General features: G+C 46.9%; 1 protein-coding gene across 1 annotated transcript in view; it reads right to left on the bottom strand.

The window, feature by feature from the left end:
- The window catches only part of LOC134934383 (adhesion G protein-coupled receptor E3-like), a 535,434-nt gene that overhangs the window by 127,208 nt on the left and 388,952 nt on the right, over positions 1 to 19,274 (bottom strand). Inside the window, exon 8 of the mRNA XM_063929832.1 lies at positions 726 to 790. Within this exon, the coding sequence (XP_063785902.1) occupies positions 726 to 790 (65 nt within the window). The remainder of the gene's footprint in view (positions 1 to 725; positions 791 to 19,274) is intronic.

Genomic DNA, 19,274 nt, shown 5'->3' with positions numbered 1-19,274 from the left:
AGGTTAGGAACAACAAAATGAGGACTGCTATGGGTGAGGGGGTGATGGTGCTGGGAAAGGGGTGCAGGGTCAGAGGCAGAACTAGCGGCGGTGCTAGGGGGCACCAGCCAAAATCTTGCTAGGGCATCATATTGGTTAGGGCCGGCTCTGGACATAGGGCTGTTTTTTTCATGGCAGGTGCCCTTCTTTTTGCATGCCCTATCCCATGAGGGAATAGTGCCCATTGCTGACAGACCTACGGTTGGTTGGCACTAAGGTGGTGAGACCCCACGTTGTGCCCTCCTGCTGTCGTGGCACTATTACTGGCTTGTAGTGACTAGGGCCGGTAATGGAGATTTCTGGGAGACCACACACTGTTTATTCTCACAGTGTTTCCATTACCAGCCTAGGCTGAGGCTCTAATGCTCATTTTATAATGGATTTTATTATTTATTTGTTCTTAAAAACTCACTAAAACACTGCGGATTGTCAGCGATGTGACCACTGCATGCCACAGGCAACTTGATGACCCATCCTCCAAATCGCCAGGCTATTACATGCATCAATGTACTATATATCAACCAAAGTCATTGGAATTGCATTCTACTGCATTGCAGCCAATGTCTCAGCAAAATATCATAGTAAAATATTGCTGTGATTTGTTTACACTACAGACTATGCAGTAGGTGGTTACAGCCAGGTCAGAGGTTTACTGTATATAAGGAGTATTTACTAGAACTACACACCTGGCGATTGAGTCTCCTGCACTCTTCCAGCTCAGGGCTAGGTTCAGGCTGACATTTCTTCTCTTCTGGGAAAATAAGAGAGATAGTGGAGGCTTACAGTCGCTGTGAATGCACTCTGGAAGTTCACAGGTCATTTGCTTAAGTACAACACAAACCAATACACAATATTCCATTTTGGTATTTTACAGTACATTGTGGAGGTCTTGTAGCTTTGGATGCATTTTGTGTTCAAAATAAAAACAAACATTACAATAACCCCCATCAAGAGAAACAGTTTAAGCAGCTTACAGAAGCGGTATCACAGTGTTGCATCCAGATCTGCAGGGGTACATCCAGGATAGCATAAAGGTCTAGTTTCTCCCAAAAATATATCTTAGGTCTCTAGTTGCCTGCCCTTGCACATGGTCCTGCAGGCCTCTTAGGGTTTCAACAGCCTCCATTTAATAGTAGCAGAATACCAATTTTTGCAGAAGTTTCAACAAAAGCTGGTCATACATCCAGAGGCGTCACTAATAGTGGCGACACGCAGTGCAGGGGGATACATTATAGTGTGTGCTGTGACTATACATGATGGCAAAAGGTGGCGTGGTTTCACGGGCAAGGGTAGTGGCCTCACAGATAAGGAATGATCTCTCAGTCCGAACCCCAGTTTCGTCATTCCAGGGGTCCCAGAGATTCGGGCTGCCCCCAGGAACCAGTGCAAGTGCAGTGCCAGCTCCTATACGGTGACATGAGCTGGGTGCTACACGTAATGTCATTATGTAGCACCCAGCTCCTGTCAATGAAGAGGAGTCAGCACTTTGGTGTCACCCCTTGGCGGGTGACACCGCATAGGCAAACGCAGGGGGTCTCCCTCCTTTTGGCAAGTGGCTCAAATGATGACAACAATAGCAATGATATATAATATGATTACTAGAACTGCGGCCACATCATGCAGTTTAAGGGACAGAGCAGAGATGCTGCACATGTCCAGTGATAGCAGTTTCGTCTACCAAGTTTGCTGCATGTGTGAATATGAATCCTCAATCAGTGCACTGGACCAGAGAGTAGCTTCCAGGAAGAAGAGACAGGAGCCTTACCATGAGGTGGGAGAATGTATGCTTACAAAGTTCAGCACTGGTTCTATTATGTGTATTTAAGCCGTGCAAACATGGGGAAGCTCCATACACACTGAGGAAGCCGCCGACGGCACAATAAGGCGGAGAAACGCGTATGTGGAGAGGATAGAGTGAGTCTATAGCCAGCCGGCCGGCTAAGCTATGTACTAAGCTACTGTGAAAGCATACTCTGTTTGTTGGCTTACTAATTAACTAACTGACTCGGCATACGGATACCCGGACCCCAGTGCTACGGGGGAATAGGGAGTGCGCTCCCCGATCTGAGTATTGTCATAGCCACTATTTCATCCAGAGACAGCTCCGTGACCCTAGTGCTAAAGGGAAGGACATTTACAACTTGCTTTAACTGCATTAACACGCTGCTTCACTGATTTATGGCTTAGGGGACAGTTGCTAATTCATGACTGCTAATCAGTTTAACCCCGTAGACACAAGGGTGTTATAAGACTAATTTACCAGCCTCCAGCTGCTACAAAATAACTACTACGTATATAGGAGAAGTTGTTGTACATTGCAGGGACGCCTGCAATAGTACAGGAGTCACCTATAAGGTTTTACAGTTAGTGTGATAATCATGTGTGCATGGTATTTTTATTAATTATGTGTTATAGAGATATTGAAGCTCTTTTTTTAGTATTTTTAGGTTTTGTGTAAAAACCGGCCGGTGAGTGTAATGATTGTCTATCAATTAATTATTTATTGAGAGATTAAATAAAATCCTGATTTGGATGTTAAGCGCAGTTCCAGTTTGTGTTTTTATTTATTTATGTCTGTTTAATCTTTTCCTGACCACTTATTTATATTATTTAAATATATTTGATACAGTCTATACTATAGACCAACTATAGTGCTAACTTTTAATTCTTACATTAATGTCCACGGTTGTTACTGAGTTCTTCTACATCTCTCCCAGACTCCTGCACTTGCTAAATTATTCTGCAGAGTAGGAGATTGTGGACTGCATTTGGAAACCCCCTTCTAGAAATCCTGCGTTTACCACTGACACACGTGTGTGCGGTACCCCCCACCTACCCACATTGTGTCGCCACTGCATACACCAGACTGTTATCCTTCCTACCAGCATACTAGTTGTCAGCTTGGAATGATAATCAGGCAGTGTGTGGATGCCAATAATAATCATTCGTTTGATCCCACACACAGAAAAGAGTAAAAAAACAGTTGGTCCATCTAGTTGGGAAAATCAAACTGGTTTTAGTTTTCCCAACTAATCGTTCTTGTGTAGGGGGAACTTTCCTCCCAGCTGAATGATAAGTAGGCAGACACTGACTTCTACAAATTCCAATAGTGCCAATGGTCTGATGGGCTGGTCCGGCCTCTTGGAAATATGCGCTGCCCGAGAAGCGCAGGCTCCCATCACCATGCCCCTTTTCATGAGCCACTGTCCTATGGACGCTGGTGCACTGAGCTAAAATAAAAGTATGTTCCCGGGAAAATCGGAACATATAGCAACCCTACAACCAATCAGCTTCTGACAGTTTACTGGCTGTGTTTACAAAAATGACAGTTAAGTTTGGTACTTTGTGGTAGATGTATAAACATTAGGGGTGTGCACTGGGCCATTTTTCGGGTTGTGTATTTTGGATCTGTATCTCCTTCGTGTTTTGGATCTGGATTGATTTTGCCAAAACTACCCTTGCATGTTTTGGTTTTGGATCTGTATTTTTTCGAAAAAATAATCAAAACAGCTAAAATATCAGAATTTGGGGGTGTTTTTGTTCCTACAGTATTATTAACCTCAATAACAACTAGAGATGAGCGGGTTTGGTTCGTCGAGATCCGAACCCCCCCGAACTTCACCTGTTTTACACGGGTCCGAGGCAGCCTCGGATCTTCCCGCCTTGCTTGGTTAACCCGAACGAGGCCGAACGTCATCATCCCGCTGTCGGATTCTTGCAAGATGCGTATTCCATATAAAGAACCGCGCATCGCCGCCATTTTTCACTCGTGCATTGTAGATTGAGCGGAGAGGACGTGGCTACGTTCTCTGCCTGAAAAGCTCAATATCTGTGCTCAGTGTGCTGCATTGTGGTGGCCACCAGTATATTATACAGTAGTACAGTACAGTAGGCCATTGCTGTATCTTGCAGCTCCGTGTCAGACTCAGTTCTAGTATCCTGATCAGTGCTCAATATCTGCTGCATTGTTGTGTGACCAGTATATACTATATAGTAGTACAGTGCAGCATTTTGGTGACCACCAGTATATACTTGTACAGTACAGTAGGCAATTGCTGTATCTTGCAGCTCTGTCACTTCAAGTATCCATATCTGTGCTGCATTGTTGTGAGCAGTATATAGTAGTACAGTGCAGCATTTTTGTGACAACCAGTATATAGTTGTACAGTACAGTAGGCCATTGCTGTATCTTGCAGCTCCGTGTCAGACTCAGTTCTGTTCTCCAGATCAGTGCTCAATATCTTTGCTGCATTGTGGGGACCAGTATACTACAGTACAATAGTCCAGTGCTGTTCTCGCTGCTCAGTGTCAGTTCTCCGTAGTATCATCAGTGATCAGTATAATCAGTTCTCAGTATAATCAGTGCGCTTTAGACATGCACCCGTTTTCCGCCATTAGTGCATTGGGATTTAGACAATTGATGAAGTTATTGTGTCCCCGGTACAAAATCCCATCTAGATTCCACTTCACTAGGCAGGCGATAGCGAGATTTTACCAATTAATATCAGTGACTTATAATTATTAATTACAGTGATCTTGCCAAATAATTCCAGTGATTTTGTCATTTTCTTCCAGTGATTTGGACCAATAATACCATTGATTAGAACGAATAATCCCTGTGATTTTGTCATTTTTTTCCAGTGATTTGGACCAATAATACCATTGATTAGAACAAATAATTCCTGTGATATTGAGGTGTTTGTGTCGCTTAACTTAGCCATCCAGCGACCACAGTGCACCTCTTTTTCTCTTTTCTTTGCATCATGTGCTGTTTGGGGATTATTTTTTTAAGTGCCATCCTGTCTGACACTTCCGTATATGTCCAGTGGTACTGTCATTTGATTTAATTCCCGACATTACTGCCATTTAATTCCTGTGATTTTGTCATTTTCTTCCAGTGATTTGGATCAATAATACCATTGATTAGAACAAATAATTCCTGTGATATTGAGGTGTTTGTGTCGCTTAGCTTAGCCATCCAGTGACCACAGTGCACCTCTTTTTCTCTTTTCTTTGCATCATGTGCTGTTTGGGGACAATTTTTTTAAGTGCCATCCTGTCTGACACTGCAGTGCCACTCTTAGATGGGCCAGGTGTTTGTGCCGGTGTTATGCACACCAGTGCCAGCAGGAATGTACTGGTGTCTGAAAGGTGAGGGATGCAAAACAAATAAACTCACAGACAGACTGGGGAATATGACATTACATACACAGAAGGTGATAGGGTAACAAAATAAACACAAAGTGAACAGAGAAGCCCAGAGGCTAAGAAACTGGGTGTCTCCCTAATATTAGGAATGCTCAGATGGAAAGAAGCAAGATGTAGTGATTTAATACGTAGAGAACCCGAAATGCTGTTGCTAAGGGCAACAGCAAAACCCCAAAGGGTTACCAACGGGTGTGGCAGTAAACTCCTTGGTCAGAGATGGAATAATAGACACAAGGAGAGTCTCCACAATCCTAGTCCTCACTTGCAGTGCACTGGTTCAGCTTCCTGCCACTAAACTGACACCTGAACACCTTGCACAGTGAGAAAGGATTTTGGCAGGCAAGTCTGAGAATACAGCCGCAAACTTGCTAGGTTCACAGAGTAGCAAAAGAACCCCAGCAGGTTAAACGACTGACTCCAGTCTTACTGCTAGGTCTGGATTGGCAGAGTGTAATACCAAATCCCAAGGCCTATTTGCAGTAAGCAACAAACAAATACAAAGTTTACACAGTACTAGCTAGCTTTCAGGAACTGACTAACCAACAAAGATTCAGCAGCATCTGCCTAACCTGAGAAGAGGGTTTATATTGCAGGTGCTGTCCACGCCCCACTCAGACCTCACAGACTGTGAGCACAAAAACCAGCAACGGATCCCCTGCCGTGCACAGAGCCTGTAACCACTGCACAGCAAAAGACCCGAACCGGAGTATCAGCTACGCTCAGGTTACTCCGCTAGCACTTGTCTCCCGGTTGCCATGACGATGTGGCAGCACAGAGCAGGAGACCCTAACAGTACACCCCCTCTGACGAGGGGTCAAAGAACCCCTACCACCGGGTTTATCGGGGAACTGCGAGAAGAAAGAGCGTATCAGTCTGGGGGCATGAAGATCACAACTGCGCACCCACGACCGCTCCTCCGGGCCATACCCCTTCCAGTGCACCAAAAATGACAGCCGACCCCGAACCATCTTGGAGTCAAGAATCCTTTCAACAACAAACTCCCTCTGGCCACGTATCAGAAGAGGGGAAGGACTTCCACTGGAAGAAGGATTACTAATCGCCCGTTTTAAAAGGGAACAATGAAATGTTTTATTGATACCCAAAGAATGGGGTAGATCTAACTGAAATGCCACCGGATTGATAACCCTAGTGATCTTATAAGGACCGATGAACCGGGGGCCTAACTTATGAGATGGCTGTCTCAACTTCAAATTCTTGGTAGACAACCAGACGAAGTCCCCTAATTTGAAGCTCCAGGGTCTTTCCCGCTTATCAAAAACCCTTTTGGTCACTAATGACACAGACACAAGGGCTTTCTTCACTTTCCTCCAAATACCTCTAAGGACCGAAACCACAGAGGAACCACCAGGCGTGGAGTCCAGGGGGTCAAAAGAATTGGCCTTAGGATGATGCCCATACACACAAAGGAAGGGAGAGATCCCTGTAGCAGAGTGAGCTGCGTTGTTATAGGCAAACTCCGCCATGGACAGATGAGCAACCCAGTCAGTCTGACACTTGGAGACATAACACCTGAGGAACTGCTCCAAGGACTGGTTCACCCTTTCAGTCTGCCCATTAGACTGCGGATGGTAGCCTGACGACAAGCTGACAGAAATCTGGAGATCGGAACAAAATGCCCTCCAGAATTTGGCCACAAACTGGGATCCGCGGTCAGAGACCACATCAAGTGGCAACCCGTGGAGGCGCACAACATGCAGCATAAATAATTCAGACAGGCGTCTGGCCGATGGCAGCCCAACCAATGGAACGAAGTGCGCCATCTTCGAAAACCTGTCAACGACAACCCAGATGGCTGTCATCCCCGAGGATTTGGGCAAGTCCACCACAAAATCCATAATGTGGGTCCATGGCTTAGATGGAATAGAGAGTGGATGTAATGGGCCAACAGGAACCCCTCTAGGAGTCTTATTTCGGGCACAGATGTCACATGCCCGAACCCACTGATCCACATCCCTAGCCACCGAGGGCCACCACACCGCCCTAGATAGCAACTCCCGAGTTCTGGCAATACCCGGGTGACCTGCCGACTCCTTGGCATGGAATTCCAGGAACACTCGCTGTCTTAACCTAGGAGGCACAAACAAAAGACCTACCGGAAGGTCTGGAGGAGCCTGCTCCTGTGCTCTAAGGACTAATGACAAGAGGTCCTGGGGTAATGCCCACTTTAATACATGATGGGGACACAATGGGCAATGGCTCCTCGGTGGTCTCCTGGATTGGAGCAAAACTCTGCGAGAGCGCATCAGCCTTGATGTTTTTTGACCCAGGGCGATATGTTATCAAAAAATTAAAGCGAGCAAAAAACAAAGCCCATCGTGCCTGCCTGGCATTGAGGCGCTTCGCTGACTCTAAATTTGCCAAATTCTTATGGTCGGTGAGAATTGAGACCACAAACTTAGCCCCCTCAAGCCAGTGTCTCCACTCCTCGAGTGCATCCTTAATAGCCAACAATTCCCGGTTACCCACGTCATAATTCATCTCGGCAGGCGAAAATTTATGGGAAAAGTAAGCACAGGGATGAAGGCGATTATCAGACACCCCCATCTGAGAGAGCACTGCCCCAATACCCATCTCAGAGGCATCCACCTCCACCACAAAAGGACGCTCTGGATCTGGGTGTCGCAGCACCTTGGCCGAGACAAATGCCCTTTTGAGACGGGCAAAAGCCGCTTTGGCCTCACAAGACCAGTGAGCAACATCCGCCCCTTTCTTAGTGAGTGCCACCAAGGGCGCCACTATAGACAAAAATCCAGCGATAAATCATCTATAAAAATTTGCAAAGCCCAGAAAACGCTGAAGCGCCTTCAAACTAGTGGGCTGCACCCAATCCAGGACTGCCTGTACCTTGGAACCCTCCATTTGGAAACCTTCTGGGGAGATAATATATCCTAGAAATGCGATTTGCTGAACTTCAAATTCGCACTTCTCCAGCTTCGCCCCAAGCCGGTGGTCTCTGAGTTTCTGGAGGACTAAGCGTACATGCTTCCGATGTTCCTCCAGGGAATGGGAGAAGATTAGGATGTCATCTAAGTATACAACTAAGAATCTATTCAAATATTCCCTGAGCACATCGTTCATGAAGTCCTGGAAGACTGCCGGGGCATTACAGAGCCCAAAAGGCATCACCAAATATTCATAATGCCCTGAGTGGGTATTAAAGGCAGTCTTCCATTCATCCCCCTCTCTCTTATTCGGATTAGATTGTACGCACCGCGTAGGTCAATCTTAGAAAAAATGGTGGCAGTACGAAGCTGGTCAAACAAGACCGAAATGAGAGGCAGTGGGTATGAGTTTTTAATCGTGATACGGTTCAATTCCCTGAAGTCGATGCAGGGTCGCAACGAACCGTCCTTTTTACCCACGAAGAAGAACCACGACCCAACTGGAGACTGTGAAGGTCTGATAAATCCCTTAGCCAAGTTCTCCTGAATGTACTCTGCCATAGCCTGAGTCTCAGGACGTGACAGGGAGTACAACCTGCTCTTGGGAAGCTTAGCATTCGGCAACAAATCAATGGCACAGTCATAGGGGCGATGGGGAGGTAGTACCTCTGCAACTCTTTTGGAGAACACGTCCGCAAAATCTGCATAACATCCTGGCAATCCTGGCAAATTTAGCTGCGAAAGCCTGACTGGAAGGCTCAAGCAACTCCTGAAACAATCAGTACCCCAACTAAGAATCTCCCCAGAGACCCAGTCAAATTGAGGATTGTGGGCCCTTAACCAGGGTAACCCCAACACCAATGGGGCAAAAGTACAGACAGTCACATAAAAGGACAATTTTTCAGAGTGTGTGGCTCCAATAAACAAAGAAATCTGGCTAGTGCAAGAGGTAATTTTACCCTGGGATAATGGTTCCCCGTTTAACCCACAAATCTCAATTTCCGATGCCAAGGGTACTAAGGGAAAAGAGTGTTTCAGGGCGAATTGGCGGTCCATAAAAACCCCGTCGGCCCCACTGTCCACAAAGGCCTCAGTCTTGACAGTTTGACCGAGGATCTTCAAGGTCACCGGAATGATAAAAGTCTTCTTGGGAAATTCTGACTTCTGGCCTGACAGGATATTTCCCATCACCCTTAGGCCCTGAAGTTTTCCGGCTTTTCTGGGCATGATACTACCACATGACCTTTATTCCCACAGTACAAACATAACCCCTGCTGTCTCCTCCGCGTCTTCTCACGCAAGGAGAGGCGGGTAGCCCCAATCTGCATAGGCTCCTCGGAAAATTCCTCAGAGTCTGAGGTTCCCTTGGGAAAGAAGGAAACCTCGGTCTCCCTTTCAAGCCTGCGCTCTCTCAGCCGTCTATCCACCCGAATGGATAACTGTATTAGCTGATCCAAGCTATCAGGCAAGGGATATTGTACCAGTTGGTCTTTTAACTGGTTAGAAAGACCTCTTCGGTACTGGTGTCTCAGGGCTGGGTCATTCCACTGGGTATCATGGGCCAACCTCCGAAACTCCGTACAATAAACCTCAACTGGCCTTCGCCCTTGCTTAAGGATCGAAATCTGAGCCTCGGCTGAGGCCGTCTTGTCAAGAGTCATCATACAACATGCCCAGTGCCGTAAAAAAAGCATCAACACTTTTAAGCGACGGACAGTCAGGCTGCAACCCATATGCCCAGACCTGTGAGTCTCCTTGTAGCAAGGAAATCACTATGCCCACCCGCTGAATCTCCGACCCAGAAGACTGAGGCCTAAGCTGGAAATATAGCTTGCAGCTCTCCTTGAAACAAAAGAACTGCGAGCGATCTCCAGAAAAACGATCCGGGAGATTTACTTTCGGCTCCTTAACCCCTGAAGGTACTGCTGCTGCGGGAGCTCCGCCAGCGGCCTGCGAGGTGTGCATTTTAATGGACAAATCATTAAATTGTCGAGTCAGGACCTGCACCTGATCGACCACCTGTTGCAAAGTATTTTGAGGGGTATGCTCCATATTCCCACAAAATTTCAACAGGAGTATTAGGCTGCTGAATATGTTATGCACACCAGTGCCAGCAGGAATGTACTGGTGTCTGAACGGTGAGGGATGCAAAACAAATGAACTCACAGACAGACTGGGGAATATGACATTACATACACAGAAGGTGATAGGGTAACAAAATAAACACAAAGTGAACAGAGAAGCCCAGAGGCTAAGAAACTGGGTGTCTCCCTAATATTAGGAATGCTCAGATGGAAAGAAGCAAGATGTAGTGATTTAATACGTAGAGAACCCGAAATGCTGTTGCTAAGGGCAACAGCAAAACCCCAAAGGGTTACCAACGGGTGTGGCAGTAAACTCCTTGGTCAGAGATGGAATAATAGACACAAGGAGAGTCTCCACAATCCTAGTCCTCACTTGCAGTGCACTGGTTCAGCTTACTGCCACTAAACTGACACCTGAACACCTTGCACAGTGAGAAAGGATTTTGGCAGGCAAGTCTGAGAATACAGCCGCAAACTTGCTAGGTTCACAGAGTAGCAAAAGAACCCCAGCAAGTTAAACGACTGACTCCAGTCTTACTGCTAGGTCTGGATTGGCAGAGTGTAATACCAAATCCCAAGGCCTATTTGCAGTAAGCAACAAACAAATACAAAGTTTACACAGTACTAGCTAGCTTTCAGGAACTGACTAACCAACAAAGATTCAGCAGCATCTGCATAACATGAGAAGAGGGTTTATATAGCAGGTGCTGTCCACGCCCCACTCAGACCTCACAGACTGTGAGCACAAAAACCAGCACCGGATCCCCTGCCGTGCACAGAGCCTGTAACCACTGCGCAGCAAAAGACCCGAACCGGAGTATCAGCTACGCTCAGGTTACTCCGCTAGCACTTGTCTCCCGGTTGCCATGACGACGTGGCAGCACAGAGCAGGAGACCCTAACAGCCGGCCACTTGGGTCGCTTAACTTAGTCATCCAGCGACCTCGGTGCAAATTTTAGGACTAAAAATAATATTGTGAGGTGTTCAGAATAGACTGGAAATTATGGTTATTGAGGTTAATAATACTATAGGATCAAAATTACCCCCAAATTCTATGATTTAAGCTGTTTTTGAGGGGTTTTTGGAAAAAAAACACCCGAATCTGACAAAAAATTTTAAGGGAGGTTTTGCCAAAACGAGTCCGAATCCAAAACACGGCCGCGGAACCGAATCCAAAACCGAAACCCGAAATATTTCCGGTGCACATCTCTAATAACAACATTCATTTCCACTCAATTCCAGTCAAGTTGACCACCTCACTGCTCACAATATTGTTCACCAACACATGCCAAAGCCTGGCTGGCTAAATTAAGCAACAAAGCAGCAGCACAAACACATGGTAGTTATTTCAGTTTAAAATGTTTCACAAATTAGTCATGTATTAGCAATAACTGATCAAACCAACTCGCAAGTACTATCAATAGAAAACAATCCAACACAGAAATTTCCTGAGAATCGTGTATACAATATCATTGCTCTAAAGTAGTCACCAAACAGCAAAGAAATAAAACCCAAAACCAAGTACAGTAGCAACAGCAGACATTGTTGCCCCCTACACAAGTGCATATGCCCCCACAGCACATGCCTATTCTCAGTGCCCAGTCTGTTCCTCCCTCCTGGGGGACCTGGGTTACTGATGACTGGCACTCTGTGCCCATGTAAAGCCTCGATCAATCAGCCTTTTTGTCGAGCAGCTCCCCAAATTTTCCCAGTCACAAAAAATAGGATTTTAATATACCTACCGGTAAATCCTTTTCTCGTAGTCCATAGAGGATGTTGGGGAGCATCATAGACCATGGGTATAGACGGGTCCTGTGGAGCCTTGGGCACTATAAAATTTGAATAGTGTGGGTTGGCTCCTCCCTCTATGCCCCTCCTCGAGACCACAGTTTAGAAACTGTGCCCGAGGAGACGGACAACCTCGAGAGAGGATACTACAATGTTGTGTGCCGAGATTCACACCAACTCACACTGAACTTATAACATGCAACCACATGTAACTCAACAAAAACATATCAAAATACATTAACCAAAAAGAGTGGCAGCAACAGCTGCCATTACTTAACAAGTAATAACTGCGCAGGGAACAGAGGCACTGGGCAGGCGCCCAACATCCTCTACGGACTACGAGAAAAGGATTTACCGGTAGGTATATTAAAATCATATTTTCTCTTGCGTCCTAGAGGATGTTGGGGAGCATCATAGACCATGGGGCCAATACCAAAGCTCCCACTAGAGGAGGGAAAGTGCTGAAGCTCCCTGCAAAACTGATAGACCAAACTGGAGGTCATCAGAGGCCAAAGTATCAAACTTGTAGAACTCTGCAAATGTGTTTGATCCTGACCACGTAGCTGCTCGGCAAAGTTGAAGTGCCGAGACACCCCGGGCAGCTGCCCAGGAAGAACCCACTTTATGAGTAGAGTGAGCCTTGACCGAAGTCGGTTTCGGCAGTCCCGCCGAAGAATAAGCATGCTGGACAGTACAACAGATCTAGCTGTTAGGCGCCGGGGTCCGCAATGTCCGCGCGGCCCGGCGCCTAGCAACTAGGGACGCCATGCGCGTTCAGCCGCCGGCTTCCTAGCAACGCTAGACGCCGGGCGTGCTGAGCCGCACGGACCCTAGCAACGGGGACGCCACGGGCGGACCGCGTTCCCCGTTGCAGGGTCTAATTGCACATACACTTGTCTTCTGGCCGTGCAGCAAAGCAGCTGCATGGCATTAATACCAATCAGGCTCTGAACAGCTGATTGGAGGACTCCCTGCTAAATACCTGCCCAGTGCTGTACACAGACGCCGGTAATAGCTTCCTGCATGCTGCCTTGGTTTGCTGAACGTCTGTTCCTGTCCTGCTGTATCCGGTCATTCCTGTCCTCAGAAGTTCTGTATCTTGGAGTTGTCATCTCATCCCAAGAAGTCGTTTGGTCCCCTGTTGTCCTCAACGATCACCAGAGAATATTGTGTGGTGTTCGTGAGTTACGGCTCTGCCGTATGTTGCGGCTCAGCTGCTTTTTCTTTATATTCTGTTTCGGAGCATTTGCGGAGGGTTCCGCTTCCACAAGTCCTCTCCGGAACTCGGCGGTGCCGGGTAGGAGAGTGGACAAGTGGATATTTTGGTTGTCCTTTTCCCTGGAGGTTTTTCCGCACATATTCTAGTTTTTAGTTTCTTGTAGCCCCTGGCCTGGTTGTTTAGTCAGAGGGCCCCTTGTTATCACCCTGTCTCGGATTTCCCTTTGTCTCCCATTAAGACCTGAGGGGGCATCGGAGTTGGGCAGGCATAATCCGCCCTTCAAACGCGGCTGCCATGGGCTCAAGCAACCATAGTCTCGCAGGGGATTTCTGACAGCACGGGCGAGACAACGGAGTTAGGGCGCCAGGGGCTATTTTCCATTCCCGCTCCCTTCCCCAGCATTTCGTTCCAGTGCTCCGGTCCTCGCAAAAGATCTCCTCAGACCAGAGTGCTGGAATCATAACATTATTACCGGCCAAACCAAAAAATTAAAATTAAACAGGGCTTTAATTTTTTCCTCTCATTCAGTTTTTGTTAAAGTTTTTTGGCCGCATGAATCCGACAGGTTTAGGGCCAAATCCTGGCCAGCTCTTAGTCAATCAGATTCAAGAACTTACTCAGATGGTTCAGGATCTTTCTCTTCGGGTGAGGTCGCAGGAAGATCTTTTGCGAGCCTCCCCAAAGGTGGTCCCTGAATCAAAGATGCATTTGCCCGACCGTTTTTCTGGTGATAGAAAAGATTTTTTTTAATTTTAAAGAGTCCTGTAAACTTTATTTTCGTTTAAGACCTACTTCCTCTGGTACTGAATCTCAGCGGGTTGGGATTATTATTTCTTTACTCCAGGGGGATCCTCAGACCTGGGCATTCGGTTTAAGAGCAGAGGATCCTGCGTTGTTGTCAGTAGACGCTTTCTTTAAATCTTTAGGGCTTTTGTATGATGACCCAGATAGAGAGGCGTCCGCTGAAAGTCAGCTGCGCGCTCTCAAACAAGGTAGAAATCCTGCAGAGGTTTGTTGTATTGAGTTTCGCCGTTGGTCGAACGACTGTGGCTGGAATGACCCAGCCCTGCGCAGTCAGTTTCGCCTCGGCTTATCAGAGTCTATTAAAGACAGTCTCCTCCAGTACCCCGCTCCTGAGACTCTCGATAAACTCATGGAGCTTTCTATTAAGATTGATCGTCGTCTCAGAGAGCGGAGAGCTGAAAGAGGAACATCTGTAAGGTAAGTCCTTGTGTTTATTCCATTCCAGAAGACGTCGAGGAGCCCATGCAGATGGGTCTCTCCCGGCTGTCTCCTGAGGAAAGGACCAGAAGGCAAAATTCCGGTCTTTGTTTGTACTGTGGTGGTAAGGGACATTTTGCTCGTAACTGTCCGAACAAGTCGGGAAACGCTTTGACCAGGTGAATTGTGAGGGGGTTCACCTAGGTCTGCAGCTTATCTCCTCGAATAACTCTCTTTTAGTTCCAGTTAAGGTTTCCTTTGACAGCCTCAGTTCTTTGGTGTCGGCTTTTGTTGACAGTGGAGCTGCAGGAAACTTTATGGATTTAACTTGGGCTAAGGCCTTAGGCATTCCTCAGTTACCATTGGGTAGGTGTGTCACCATGCATGGCTTAGATGCGAGTCCGCTTTCCAACGGGGTTATTACTCACCGTACACCTCCCGTAGTACTTACAGTTGGAGCTTTACATTCCAAAAAGATCGAGTTCTATCTAACACATTGCCCAGCAGTTCCAGTTGTCCTGGGTCACCCTTGGCTGGCCTTTCATAATCCCACCATTGATTGGCGGTCCGGGGAGATTTCACAATGGGGGACTTTTTGTGCTAAGGAATGTATTTCGTTTCCAGTTAGAGTAGCAGCTATCATTCCAGAACTCATTCATGTGGAATACCAGAAGTTTGCCGATGTATTCTCCAAAGGCAATGCGGACATTCTGCCTCCCCATCAGCCTTCTGATTGTGCTATTGAGCTAATCCCTGGTGCCGCATTGCCAAAGGGGAGATTATATGCATTGTCCGGGCCAGAAACTTCGGCTATGAATGACTATGTTCAGGAGAGCTTACAGAAAGGTTTTATTAGACCATCAAAATCCCCTTTAAGTGCTGTTTTTTTCTTTGTGGAGAAAAAGGATGGCTCGCTTAGACCATGCATAGATTTTAGAGCCTTGAATAAAATCTCAGTCAAAAACACTTATCCTTTGCCGTTGATTTCTGTACTCTTTGATCAGTTACGTTCTGCTGTGATTTTTTCTAAAATTGACCTGAGAGGAGCTTACAACCTCATCCGAATTAAATCTGGGGATGAGTGGAAGACGGCTTTCAGTACTCAGTCGGGTCACTACGAATACCTGGTGATGCCGTTCGGCCTGTCTAATGCTCCAGCAGTTTTTCAAGACCTCATTAACGATGTGCTCCGTGACTTCCTAGGGAAATTTGTTGTCGTTTATTTAGACGACATCTTGATTTTTTCTGAATCGATGGAACAACATATCACCCAGGTGCGTCTGGTTCTTCAAAAGTTACGTGAGAATCGTTTATATGCCAAGCTGGAGAAGTGTGAATTTCACGTCACGAAAGTATCTTTTTTAGGGTACATAATTTCCCCTCAGGGATTTTCCATGGAACCTAAGAAGCTTCAGGCCATCCTTAATTGGGCGCAACCCACCAATTTAAAAGCAATTCAGCGCTTTTTAGGGTTTGCGAATTATTATAGGAGGTTCATTCATTCTTTTTCTGACCTGGTTGCTCCCATTATGGCTCTGACAAAGAAAGGAGCGGATCCTACCAACTGGTCGCATGAAGCGGAGTTGTCCTTCCGGGCTCTGAAACAAGCCTTTGTCTCAGCTCCAGTCCTCAGACATCCTAATCTGGAATTGCCCTTTGTTGTGGAGGTTGATGCCTCAGAGGTTGGAGTGGGGGCTGTCCTTTCTCAAAAGGATCCGGTGTCTTTGGACTTACATCCTTGTGCCTTAATGTCCAGGAAGTTCTCCTCCGCTGAATCCAATTATGACGTTGGTAATCAGGAGTTACTGGCGGTAAAGTGGGCTTTTGAGGAGTGGAGGCATTGGCTGGAAGGAGCGAAGCATACTATTTCGGTATTGACTGACCATAAGAACCTGCAATACATTGAATCAGCTAAACGGCTTAATGCCCGGCAGGCACGTTGGGCATTATTTTTTACTCGTTTCAAATTTATAATCACTTTCAGGCCTGGTTCCAAAAATACTAAAGCTGATGCCCTGTCACGTAGCTTTCTTCCGGTTCACAATAACAATCCTGTTGTTACCCCAATACTTCCATCTTCGGTCATCCGGGCAGGCCTCACACAGGATTTATTTACCCAGTAAAACCAACTTCAACATCAAGCTCCTAGATTTACTCCTGCTGGTCGTCTTTACGTTCCTGAATTTTTGAGAGCTACTGTTTTAACTGAATTCCATGACAACAAAGTTTCAGGGCATCCGGGAATCACTAAAACATTGGAGTTAGTCTCTCGCTCAGTATGGTGGCCTAGTATTTCTAAAGACGTTAGGGAATTTGTTTATTCATGTCAGGTTTGTGCACAGCATAAGGTTCCCCGTTCCTTGCCTATAGGGCAACTTATGCCCTTAAGTGTCCCTCTCAGGCCATGGTCTCATATTTCCATGGATTTTGTGGTTGACCTTCCCCTTTCAGCCGGATTCCGAGTCATATGGGTGGTAGTGGACCGTTTTAGTAAAATGGCTCATTTTATTGCTCTTCCCCGATTGCCTTCTGCTCAAGGGTTGGCAGTTTTGTTCCTCCGCCATGTGTTCAGGCTTCATGGGTTGCCCACTGATATTGTTTCTGATCGGGGTCCACAATTCGTCGCACAATTCTGGAAATGTTTTTGTGCTTCATTAAAGATGAAACTGTCGTTAACATCCGGTTACCACCCACAATCCAACGGGCAAACCGAACGAGTTAACCAGTCATTGAAACAATATCTGCGCTTGTATTCAGACAAACTCCAGAATGATTGGTCCGAGTTTCTTCCTTTGGCTGAATTTGCTTACAATAATTCTTGTCATTCCTCCACTAAAGAGTCTCCTTTCTTTTCAGTTTTTGGTTTTCACCCCAGAGCTAATTCTTTTTTTTCATCATTCTCCAATCTCCTCGCTGACTTTAACCTCCCATCTCAGAGCAATTTGGAAAAAAGTGCACCTTGCTCTCAGAAAAGCGGCCTTTCGAGAGAAGAAATTTTCTGACAGGCTCTGACGTCCTTGCCCTTTTAAGGTGGGAGATAAGGTGTGGTTGTAAACTCGCAACATCAGGCTTCGACAATCCTCGGCTAGACTGGGACCCAAATTTATTGGACCATTTCTTATTATTAAAAGAGTCAACCCAGTTGCCTTTCGGCTATGTTTACAAAGATCTCTCAAGATTGGAAATACGTTTCACTGTTCCCTGTTGAAACAATACGTTTCTTCCAGTAGATTTCCTCGGAGGATCTCTCAGGGTAGATCTCCAGTGGATGTACAGGGACAACAGGAGTTCTTGGTAGAGAAAGTTCTTGATTCCAAATTGTCCCGGGGTCGGCTTTATTTTTTAGTTCACTGGAAAGGCTATGGTCCGGAGGAAAGGTCTTGGGTCCTAGATAAGGATCTTCATGCCCCTAGGCTCAAGAGGGCATTTTTTCGTGAATTTCCTCAGAAACCTGGCTTTAGGGGTTCCTTGACCCCTCCTCAAGGGGGGGGTACTGTTAGGCGCCGGGGTCCGCAATGTCCGCGCGGCCCGGCGCCTAGCAACTAGGGACACCGTGCGCGTTCAGCCGCCGGCTTCCTAGCAACGCTAGACGCCGGGCGTGCTGAGCCGCACGGACCCTAGCAACGGGGACGCCACGGGCGGACCGCGTTCCCCGTTGCAGGGTCTAATTGCACACACACTTGTCTTCTGGCCGTGCAGCAAGGCAGCTGCACGGCATTAATACCAATCAGGCTCTGAACAGCTGATTGGAGGACTCCCTGCTAAATACCTGCCCAGTGCTGCACACAGACGCCGGTAATAGCTTCCTGCATGCTGCCTTGGTTTGCTGAACGTCTGTTCCTGTCCTGCTGTATCCGGTCATTCCTGTCCTCAGAAGTTCTGTATCTTGGAGTTGTCATCTCATCCCAAGAAGTCGTTTGGTCCCCTGTTGTCCTCAACGATCACCAGAGAATATCGTGTGGTGTTCGTGAGTTACGGCTCTGCCGTATGTTGCGGCTCAGCTGCTTTTTCTGTATATTCTGTTTCGGAGCATTTGCGGAGGGTTCCGCTTCCACAAGTCCTCTCCGGAACTCGGCGGTGCCGGGTAGGAGAGTGGACAAGTGGATATTTTGGTTGTCCTTTTCCCTGGCGGTTTTTCCGCACATATTCTAGTTTTTAGTTTCTTGTAGCCCCTGGCCTGGTTGTTTAGTCAGAGGGCCCCTTGTTATCACCCTGTCTCGGATTTCCCTTTGTCTCCCATTAAGACCTGAGGGGGCATCGGAGTTGGGCAGACATAATCCGCCCTTCAAACGCGGCTGCCATGGGCTCAAGCAACCATAGTCTCGCAGGGGATTTCTGACAGCACGGGCGAGAAAAACAATCTTCTTTGGAAGCTCGTCTTGCAATGGAAGCGGATCCAGGTCTGATTCTTGTACCTGTGTCCCTGTAGTAAATGAGGTAACCTTATTACAAGGCACAATCGCAATATGTGTTGATAGCAAGTCAGTGGTTGTTCCTTCAGGACAGTCTACTGCAGGATTAGATTGTGGAATAATCTTTTTCGGCTGCAGAATTCTGCTATTTCTATCGATTGCAATTTGAATTCTCTGTAATTGGCTATGACAATTCCGCCAGAAGGGAGCTTTTAACTGTAAACAGGAAGGCAACATCGCAGTTGATTTTGTGATTCCTTCCGACAGGGCCATTTCTTGGGGCGGGCGGCGCCCACCGCGGCACTGACTGTGGCTCCCTGGGTTCCCCCTCCTCCCTCTCTCCAAGTACCCAGCTCGGGGGGCGGGGTTTCACGGAATGATGCAGTTGCGTCATGACATC

This window comes from Pseudophryne corroboree, chromosome 6, assembly GCF_028390025.1.
Source record: "Pseudophryne corroboree isolate aPseCor3 chromosome 6, aPseCor3.hap2, whole genome shotgun sequence".
NCBI classification, from domain to species: Eukaryota; Metazoa; Chordata; class Amphibia; order Anura; family Myobatrachidae; genus Pseudophryne; species Pseudophryne corroboree.
The sequence above is the reverse complement of the archived record's forward strand: the minus strand, read 5'-3'. Positions and strand labels throughout refer to the sequence as shown.